Raw genomic sequence first — 11,027 nt, forward strand, 5'->3', positions numbered from 1 at the left:
TTAATTCGGACAATCGGCTAAAACGGACACCCTTACCCCCCTATTACTCTGAATTAACGAGGGTCGACTGTACTTGAGTTATCCATAAACACACCCATATATGGTAGTTCAGTATGTTTTTCTTTAAATACATTTATAATGGTGAAAAACATTAATAAAACAATGAATTCTACTTGCTTACTGAACCAGTTGGCACAATATGCTTGGGATATGTGAGTCCCCATAAACACACCCATATATGGTACTGTACAGTACTTTTAGTAGGTTTTCTTTAAATATATTACAGTCAGTTCTGCTATAACGCGATAGTTGTGTTTAAAACATCGTGTTATAGAAATTCACATAATAGAAATAACAGGGCTTATGGAGAAAATAGGGTTAGGTGCAGATTACTACTCGAAATCGAAAAAAATTTAGTAGTTAGCCTAACACAAAGGATAGCAAAGTCTAAATAAATGTTACATTCATATCTAATAATGAAATCATACAGTAAATGTAACACTTTACCTTGAAAAAATATGAATATAACTTGATGGGGGAGAAGGGTGATTTTGAGGTTGATAACATCGAGCTTCTCATCAAGGGTTATAGCCTTTCTTTTACGATCATCACCGGGAATGCGATCACCAGAACGCTTCTTGGAGATATTCTTCTTTACCATATTCACAGTTAATACCACAAAATTGGAGAAATAGTAAGCAAAAATCGCGTTACAGCAAACAAGCGTTCGCGTTATACAAATATCGTTCCTCTATTCATAAATCGCATTGTCAAAACACGAGTTATAGCAGAACTCACTGTACATGTAAATTGTTGCAAAACATTAATAAAACAGAAAAATCATATAATATACTATAAAGTAAATATAAAATAAGACAAAATGAAGTGGAGAGGGAATTGTGAGTGAGGGAGCCAGGGCGGGTGGTTGGCTGCACTCAACAGAAATTCCCCAATCCTTTTTAACAACAGTACTGTATGCAATTTCACTATAATTCCCATATTATTTAGGTTCACTTGATGCCGAGTTAATAAAATATCGTCATGAAATAGTCAACAAAATGAAGTGGAGAGGGAATTGTGAGTGAGGGAGCCAGGGCGGGTGGTTGGCTGCACTCAACAGAAATTCCCCAATCCTTTTTAACAACAGTACTGTATGCAATTTCACTATAATTCCCATATTATTTAGGTTCACTTGATGCCGAGTTAATAAAATATCGTCATGAAATAGTCAACTTCCCTTGGGGGGTGGAATGAACTGCAAATATTTGAAACCCTGAATGTAAAACCGTGAATAACATCGGTCTACTGTACAGTATAGTATACAGTAATGAATTATCTTCTGGCTCTATACTGTGCACCTCTTTCTTTCCTCCACTCAATACAGTTTAAACTGTTTTTGTCAGTCCATCTGTCTGCCAGAACATCATCCTCGTTCCATTTCAGCAGCTTTACCAAGATACTATCATAATATACATTATTCAGGAAAGTCTAAATACAAATTCCCTTAATGGTAGAGAAATCCATTTGGCTGAAGTGGCTGCTCTATATTCAGTATTATTTTTGTAGCAGAGGAAAAAGATGACTGACTGCTTGCTATCTTTCTTTCTTGCTTCTCGTCTTGTACAGTTCATGTTGTGTTTCAGAATTCACAATGCAGAATTTGCCATGACAGACATAAATCTTCAGGACAGTCCAAGTATGCGAGGGAACACGCAAGGCAACTCTGATCACGTAGACAACAACTGTCATCGCTCATGGATTGTGGGACATGATGATCCTGAACAGGTCAGCAGCTCTGAGGTAGGATGGTCATTGTTTAAGAATTGTTCACTATTGTGGAACATTTATAAAATAACCTCAGTATTGAGCAGCTTCCTGTGTATGTTTACTTTTCTGATATATTTTGTGTTCATAATTCTTTAAAAAAATTTGGAGAATGTAACTCAGAAGAAAATACAGGTCAAGTTCACTGTTGAAGCCTCTTGTCTTAAATAGTTTCAGTGTTGTGGGCAGGTCCTGTTCTCAGAGCCAGAGCTGTTCTTTTGTAATAAGAGTTTCAAGAAAACTCCTCTCCATATAGCTATTTCACAGCACAAAGTTATTCCTCTATATTTCTTCCAAACACACAGTCCTTTACTATATCCATCCACCGTAGCTTTTATCTCCTCGAGTGCCGGTGATACTTCCATTACTGTTCCTTACCACCAGCACCTGAGTGGTGTCATTATTTAGTGAAGGGTTCTATTCACAGATGATACCAGTGAAGGGTTCTTTGACAAAGTTACTCATCCCATTCCTTCCTACCTTGTTATTTATGTGGTGTTTCAGCCAGACAGATAATATGTTCTCTGAGGTTTGACAACTAAAATAATTCATGCCTTTAAATACATCTTTCAGTTATCGTCTTACTCATTCTTGATAGACTTTTAAACAAGATTTTTGTAAATACACTACAGGTACTTGGATGATTATTGGTGATGACTGTGGTTCTTACACCCCAAAATTACTCTTTGAATTGACAAAGTCAGTTTCGAAATTTGTGAAAGTTTGGTAATTTAGGCTGAACAAAATATAAAGTTTATGGATTTAAATTGGCAGATTTATAAATATTAAATAAAAAAATAAAATAAAACAATAAACTGTCATCCTTAACTATAGTTTAATTTATTATTTAGAATCTCATACTATGTACTAAAAAACTCCCCATCTTCAGCAAAAGGTAAGATTTGTTTCATGAAATTATATTTGTATATTAATTTAAACTTGTAGTACATTACTTTTATGGTCAATGGATCAAGTGATGTGAGATAAGCCAGCCTGAGCACCCCTGGCAGGTCATGGTTCTATATAATCAGTTTATATGTAACATAAACAGTTATCTGCACAGCTGAACCAGGGTTTATGGATGAAGGGTCAACACATGGTAACATGATAACAGTAGGCAAGAGGCAGGCAGAATTTGAGGTCTGTTGTGTGATGCCTAAGTCTATGATGGAAGAGTTCAAGTCTAATCAACTATAGTTCAGGAATCATCACATAATACCTATTGCCTTGAGCACTGACATTTAAGGCAACCACCTTGCCAAGGTTACAGCTTGCATCATAAACTTTGGTCTGGTTGGAGCAGCACTGTAGCTGTTTAGGCAACGTTTGCACTAAACTGATCAGACTGTGACTCTTCCTCAAAAATGAAGATACTGCAGTCACTAAGACAAGGCAGGCTGTGCCAAAGGCCATCACTGGAATATCTCACATGTTACTAAATTCTTCCCCTCAGCCAAAAATTAGGATTTCTTACCTCATTCTTTTGTTCCATGTAGTGATTTATGTTACCTGTATATATGTTTAGGCTCGGAGGACTAGTGAGTATAATACCACGTGTGTATCATGCTCCCAATAACCTATGCATGCATTGCTCTTCTGTTGTGTAGAAGAACAAACTAGCCCCAGCCAAACCCTTCATCAGGCCAAAGGTTCATCGCATGAGTACTGTCGACCTGGGTTTTTTAGGGCGTAGCTCACCCCAGGAAAGCCAGGTAATATATTTTATCACTGTGACTTGCCTTGGAGCAATGAATGCATAGTTATCACATTATATTACTGTACATTTACTGTATGCAGTGGCATGCAGCTGCACCAGGTAGTATTTATTCAACACAACTATCTATAAGAACTGCACTACAGTATACCGGTAACATTGTAAATTTAAAATGCTGAAATGTTTGTCTTTATGTCCAAGCATGAGAGGCTGCTAGTCTTGAGATATTATCGTGGTAGCTGTGTTGCACAACTGTAATACCTGTACAGCACTCACAACTTTCATCTTCATTTTACATAAGTTAGAAATATGCAGGTCCCAAACACCATCAGATATACCTTAACTGTTACACCTGCAGTATTACGACAACAACAACTGTTGATGCATAAATTGTAACATCTCAAGTGTTATATTTGGAAACCCAACTATGTAAATGGTAGGTCATCTTGCCATCATATAATATACAATAGAGTATATTAATGTCAAGGGTATCACAAGCCTACATATAAACTGCAAATAATGGGAAAGATTAGCTAATGTTATTGTTTATGTCCCAGTCAGTATGGGGAGGGGAGGGGGTGTTCCCTTTGTCTGTCTTTCCTTAAAACATGGAACAAATTAATGCCTCTGTACATTTCACATAAATGTACTAATAATGATCAATGATAAGTGAGAAATAAAACTGTTAGTGTTTGAAAGTGTTGTTGTTTCTTACCTTTTTTACAGTACAGGTATTCATTTTTTTTCATATTTGACACAAATATAAAAAAGTTCTGCTTTACTTTTCTCTTCCCTAATTACTGTCATTTACTCTAGCATCAAGGTTTTAGGTCATAACTTTTCACGGGGTACTTCTTCTACAGGTAGTGCATCTAATATCTCTAAATCCAATCTTTGGCCATATTAACCCAAGTACAGTTCCAATGTGTAAAAGCCAGTTGTGAGTACATCACATGATGCACCGAAGCCAGACCTGCACAAACTTTACCTGACCAAACCAAACCCACATGATCTACCCCCAACACCATGGTGTTTATTGTGATTCATTTTCCTTCCCTTTTTTGTATGACTGAAAACCCCAGTGTTACTTTTTTTTGTATTAGTGAAAGATGTTGAAGTACTGGCACAGGCATCTGGGAGCATCCCTACGTCAGTCAGTCAGTGGTTCTGGGTAGTGTGAGAGAAGGTACATATGGAGGATACAACCATGCCTAATCATCTCTACTTCCCCTATGAGAGGAAGCATGACTGGAATTTATGTCAAGAGAGGAGGTGAGCTTGGCATCTGTGGCAATGTCCTTCTCTCTGTAAGGGAAACCAATGAGAACATTCTGGAGTGAGATAAACAATATCATAAATATATGGTCAAATTTACCACCCGCAATAGCTAGATATCTAAATCAATAGGTTTTTATAAACACAACTTTTATATTAACAAATATTAAACTTATTTTCATAAACTAACAATCTATTACCTATTTTTAGTAAGAGAAAACTTGTATACAGTGTACAGTGCACCTCCAGCATGTACTGTACTGTATTCCCATACTGTACTTTATTTAATATTTTATGTATATTCTTGGCTCATTGTTTACCAAATTCAGAAAATTCCCAAATCTGGTCTGTTTCTGGTCCTAAGCCTGCTGTTGCCAGATAATTGATATACTACCTGTAATTGCTCACTATTTCTTCATTTATTCTCAAGACATCTTCTATTTAATATTTGGCACCACTTTTAAATCATGATGCAAATCTATCCCTGAATTGCATGTGTTCTCTCAGTCTGTCTTGACTTGTTGTATTTCATCCTCTTTAAAATCTTGCATGATCCTCTTCTCTGCACCGTAAAGTGAAACATTCTACCGTCAATGCAGTTTGTAGTTATTGGATTAGCAATGAGAAGACAAACAGCTAAGCATCCCATGGTAGTGACTATGCTATACTATACATATTTGGATAGAGAATTGATTATGAAAAGAGTATTTTAGAGTCCATCACTAATTACTGTCTCATTTTTATAGAGATTTAGGGTTTGTTTTTTTGTTTTTACTTATTTAATGAATTCCACAATCTTTGTACAGTATTCTTAAACATGGAGAAATCCATACATTTCAGAAAATAAAACTGTATGTTCAGGTAATGCAACTTAAATTATATTGTTTTGAATTTTGTAGTTTAATATTAGTATCATTTTTATGCATCTTCCCTTTGCTGTTGTGTCAGCATATATTACAGTGAGACTAAATTCATTTCAGCATCAAAAAGGAAATGGCCGGGAGCTGAAAAAAGCAACAGGAAGTCACCTCTCTCCAAAATTTGCCCATCCTCATAGACGAATTACATCGGGTTAGTCTTGTTGCTATAGTAGAGGGTGGCATCAAAGATATAATTTATCAATCTCAGACTACAGCACTAAATTAGAACAACTACTGTATGGGTTCTTTAGAAAGTAGGATGGCCATGAAAGCTGTACCTAGGAGGAAGTTTCTCCTAGCAATAATTGTTTTCTTTCTCCAGTCATATAGTAGTAACTTACCACAACTCACACACCATACTTTATATTCAGTCAATACTATTTTCTCACTCTTTACCTTTTAATTATTTGTTTGTTCAGAAAATTAGCATCTTTCCCTCTTTGTACTTCCTTACAAGTGAATGCTATACATGTACTTGCTGTTAATTCTAACAAAGTTTATGGGAGTGATTCATGCAACCCACATTACTGTACTTCAGTAGATATGTTAGGATTATTTAGAAATTTTATAAAACAACAAGATTGCCATTTTTTTTTTAGTTTAGCACACTATATACAGTGGCATTCCTCTGTGCAAGGAAAAATTGGTTATTGCAGGTCCTAATGAGAAGGGACCACTGGAGTGAATCATATACTTATTCCCACGACTAATTTAGGAATGTATAGAAAACTTATGTACTGTACAGTTTCTGATTTTAGATATTACCTGAATCCCATGGTGTCAGCCTTAAGTTTTTGCAGTATGATGTTATTTTTGTGAGTTTAACTCCTTCACTACTAGATGCCACATTTAATAGCTTATTTGGAGAATGCTAAACATTTTTATTCTGCATAGAGAGACCCCTCATACCCAAGGGGTTAATTTTCTCTCTTGGCTGGAATAAGCAAAATGTATATATACTGTATAAATATATTTTTGTTCTTTATTGTCATGTTTTCCTTACAGGTGAAGGGTTTAGACCCATTGAGTCCCTGAACCAGACAAAATATGGCAACCCAGATGTATCATCTAGAGAACGCTTGCTGCCTGTTGGACTTGGTAATATTTTACTCCCTAAAGTTTTTTTATCGCAGGAAACTGTCAGCAAACACTTAAAATAATGTTAATGTAACTGACAAAGAAAACGATGTGGCAATTCCCCCCCCCCCACACACACATACACACACACACAGTCTGGTAAGTTGTAGACAAAGGTACCACTAAGCCACGAGGATTCTTTAGGTACTTGGTAGGTTATGAATTCTTCCTCATACCTGGTAGATAACTTATGATACCTGTACTTAATAGTTTAGTGACTCTTGATACTGGATTAACAATACTTTTTTTATATATACCCGAGACTTCACAACAATAATTCGGATTTTTAAAGCATTGTTTGTTTAATCATCTTCAGATAAATGTGGGGCCATGGACTCAGGCTGCAATAAAGATGGTAGTGTGGGCCGTCAAATGAACCGAGCAGTCGTTCAGGAAATACCAAAGATGGAAGAAGTTGTTTTTTCCGAGGCCACGGTCACGGAAGCAAGCGTTTATGATCCGTCCGTTATTGAAGCCGTCTCTGCAAAGGACCCGCGACCAGATTCCGACCATGCAGCTTATATACATCACCGATCTCCTCAGTCTCCGCTTTCTATGATGGACTTGATGACACTTGGTATGATGATGGCCGTGTTGATGGTGATAATGTGTGTTAAGGCCCAGGTGCTTAAGAGAGCTCTTCACTGAGTTCTAGAGGCTTACAGGTGATGAGGCGAGGAAAGGCAGGGAGGGTTTGAAATACACCGTCACACGAAGTTTTGAGTTCTGTTCAGTCACAAGCAAAACTGGTAGAAGATCGAGAGTTCATTGGTGATTTGTTTGGGTGAAGACTGTGGTTGCTTAGAAGAATAATTAGCTCCAAAGGGCAGGAATTAGTTCTCACTAACTTATGAGACTACGTATTCTGTTAACACATAAAAAAATGGGATAAATATAAACTTTGTTAACTTACAAATTCCTAACTAACCAATGGAAGAGAAAATGGAAGTGAGTCATGCCACTGTGCTACACTAGTACACAAAGTTTATGAAAATACAGTAGTACAGTAAACTGTACCTGTATTTAAGTACAGTTTATCTTATTGTTTTGTTATAAATGTTATAAATAAGAGAAAGTTTAAAAGAATTGCCTGTTAGGTTTATTTTCATTTTCTACATATTCAGACTTTGGTTGTAATTGGCATAACATTATTAAAATTATAAGTTATGAAACACCTTACATGGATTCTCATTATCACTATTATTCTGCAGTTATTTTATAGTTAGTTCTCTTATTAATATGGTTATTCATGTTTAAAGGATCACCAGTTGAGCTAGATGACCAGACGAGCACAACTGTAGATTCACCCAACACAGAGGTCGTGTCTCCTTCAGATGCTCTCACACTGCCCACTCCAGAAAGACTTCTGCCAGTTGGAGGGGAGAAGGTAAGTTTTAACCATATGTTTAAGATCTCTGGTTTTTCACTCAAAATTTAGAAGGTCCACAAGTTATTTGAAGAAGCTAGGGATTAAGGGGTTCAGAGTGTACATAGTGTAAAATTATCATACAAACGGGACACAGGACAGTGACTTTGAGTAGAGAAATGTATTCAAATGTATTTAGAGATTAACTGATATTGAGTTAATATATTTTTTAATAACGAATGAAGAAATATTTTGTTTAAGAAACATGTTGAATCAGTCTTTAATCATAGGCCACTTTAAAATGATAAGAGATAATATTCTGCATAATAGTTGAGATATCATAAGTATTCAGGCTGGAACATACAGTATGACAGATCAAGTTTTTGGCTGGTGTATGTATGATGGTTTGGCCATAGTGTAATGAGCAAGTTAAACTTATGCTGAAAACATTTACTGTGCATTGTTATTCTTGTTGGATGTAACAAAGGTATTAAATGAGCAAAATAATTTACCAGTAGTAGTTTGGTCAATAAGAAACTTATGATTTTGCATAAACCAGGCAACGCCAAGTAAGAAGCACGAAGACAGTCAGCCGGGATCCATACTAGAGCGAGTTTGGCAAGCATTTGGTGGCTGGGCCAATGGCAGCAAGAGCAGCAACCTGAGTAATAATACTATACTTGCTTGTTTGTTTTATGCCAATATATTTACTCTTTCTTTTTGCAAACTTGTAATTCCAGCTACAGCTTGTACTTAAGTCCAACACAGAATATAAGTTTGTAATTATCTAAATTTTTATTCTTACACAAAACAGTTGAGCTTAGTTGTGATATAATAATGATAGATTATTGGATATTCCTTACATGTAATAGAAATGAAATACAGTACTGTATATTTTAATGATCAAGTCGTATTAATACTATAGTGAGTACTATTTTACAGGTAGTGATTGTGAGCTGGTGGAGGTTGTAGCACATAAGGACACACATAAATCACATAAGGAAAAGGCAAGTTTTTATGTTCAAATTAATCTCTTACAGCTGTGTAATTGACAAGGAGGCTTGCAAAACTATAAGTGGTTAATTAAGGAATAAATAAAGTGGTGACATGGTTGAGGCAGCTGAGTGGACACCCGACATACCTCCTGTTCTTAGGGCTGGTGGTTTGTGCCGTGGGTACCTCGGTTTAACCAACTGTCAATGGTGAAAGTGAAGGCAGTTAAATTTAGTTATGATCACACTGTTTCTTGTATCATGGAAAAAGGCTTTGCCTGTGATGTGCTGTAACTGCACTGTCCCCAAGAGGGTGCCTCAGGCCTATGACATTTTCTGTGCAAGGAGAACGTGACCCAAGAATCAATGACTTTGGCTGGAATTTTAAAATAATATGCATGAAGTACATTTAAATCTATATTGTAAAACTTAAAACATAGTCAGTTACATCGAACTTGATGGGCATAATTAGTAAACTTTAATGGCATTTATTTACTGGTTTCATTCAATAGATATTAATAGTTACTGTATATGGATCACTTGAAGATTAGCCCCAGCTCATTTCACCTTAACACTACCAAAGCGAAGCCCAGTGTTCCCTACCCCCCCGCCCCCTACCCCAGTAGCATTAGGGTGTATTTCATCAGGTGAAATAAGCTGCGTGGGGGTAATCTTCAGGTGATCCAGTGACTTTACACTTCAATATTTTTACTCCAGAGTACAAGCAGCCAAAGAGCCCAAATGGATAAGCAGGACCTAGCAAACACCTCCACTGAGGAGACAACTGACACATCAAACTCTGGCACCGCAACTAATAATTCAGGTGTGTTGAGGGGAAGGTGTACAGGGGTGGTGTAGCTCTCAGTCTAACACTACGTGGTCTTAACTACATCACTGGTGAGCAGTAGTCAAATATTTTGTAGAATCTGGGATCCTAGTGTTAAAATTTCCATTACAGTACAGTGTGTGTGTGGATATATATGTTACATTTTTTGCAGAATCGGTTATTTTGCAAAATGACCAGCATGCATATTGGTAATTTTCAGTAGTGTGCACAGCTAAACGAAAAGTTAGCTTCGCTAACTGCTAATCTGCTAACTAAAAAGTTAACTTCGCTAACGCTAAACCCCCAAAGAAAACGAAGCTAAATTCATATAATAAAAGTTAACGGTTAGTGTTAGCTTCCGCTTATTTTTTTAGCCGTTTAGTGTTAGCGAAGTTAACTTTTTAGTTAGCAGAAAAGCAGTTAGCAAAATAACCGATTCATAAAAAAAAAGTAGTGTGTATATACTGTATATATATATATATATATATATATATATATATATATATATATATATATATATATATATATATATATATATATATATATATATATATATATATATATATATATATATATATATATATATATATATATATATAAAATATACATATAACATTATACAAATAACATATATATAAAAATATATATATATATATATATATATATATATATATATATATATATATATATATATATATATATATATATATATATATATATATATATATATATATATATATATATATATATATACAGTGAACTCGTTTAATTGAACCACCTCGGTTGCTTAATTTCGATTGAACTGCCTTCCACATAAGGATCTTTAATTTGGTTAAGAAAAAAAATTGATTCTCGAAGTTCTTACGAACCGACCACAACATGTTTTCACTTGCACTGACAGGGCAACCAGCTTTAGTATCAGTCCGCCAATACATTAATGGGTTTTAGGGCCTAAATTCCTTACTATTTAGTA

General features: G+C 35.5%; 1 protein-coding gene across 1 annotated transcript in view; it reads left to right on the forward strand.

Moving 5' to 3' along the window:
* The window catches only part of LOC121873497 (protein unc-79 homolog), a gene marked incomplete at its 3' end in the record, with an annotated part of 71,250 nt that extends 61,199 nt beyond the window's left edge, over nucleotides 1-10,051 (forward strand). Inside the window, 9 exon segments of the mRNA XM_042377087.1 lie at nucleotides 1,644-1,800; nucleotides 3,432-3,536; nucleotides 5,794-5,884; nucleotides 6,739-6,831; nucleotides 7,187-7,447; nucleotides 8,130-8,257; nucleotides 8,796-8,901; nucleotides 9,179-9,243; nucleotides 9,946-10,051. Of these exon segments, the coding sequence (XP_042233021.1) occupies nucleotides 1,644-1,800; nucleotides 3,432-3,536; nucleotides 5,794-5,884; nucleotides 6,739-6,831; nucleotides 7,187-7,447; nucleotides 8,130-8,257; nucleotides 8,796-8,901; nucleotides 9,179-9,243; nucleotides 9,946-10,051 (1,112 nt within the window).
* Nucleotides 10,052-11,027: the final 976 nt, after the last annotated feature.

Source organism: Homarus americanus, unplaced genomic scaffold (assembly GCF_018991925.1).
Source record: "Homarus americanus isolate GMGI-L3 unplaced genomic scaffold, GMGI_Hamer_2.0 scaffold27959, whole genome shotgun sequence".
NCBI lineage: Eukaryota > Metazoa > Arthropoda > Malacostraca > Decapoda > Nephropidae > Homarus > Homarus americanus.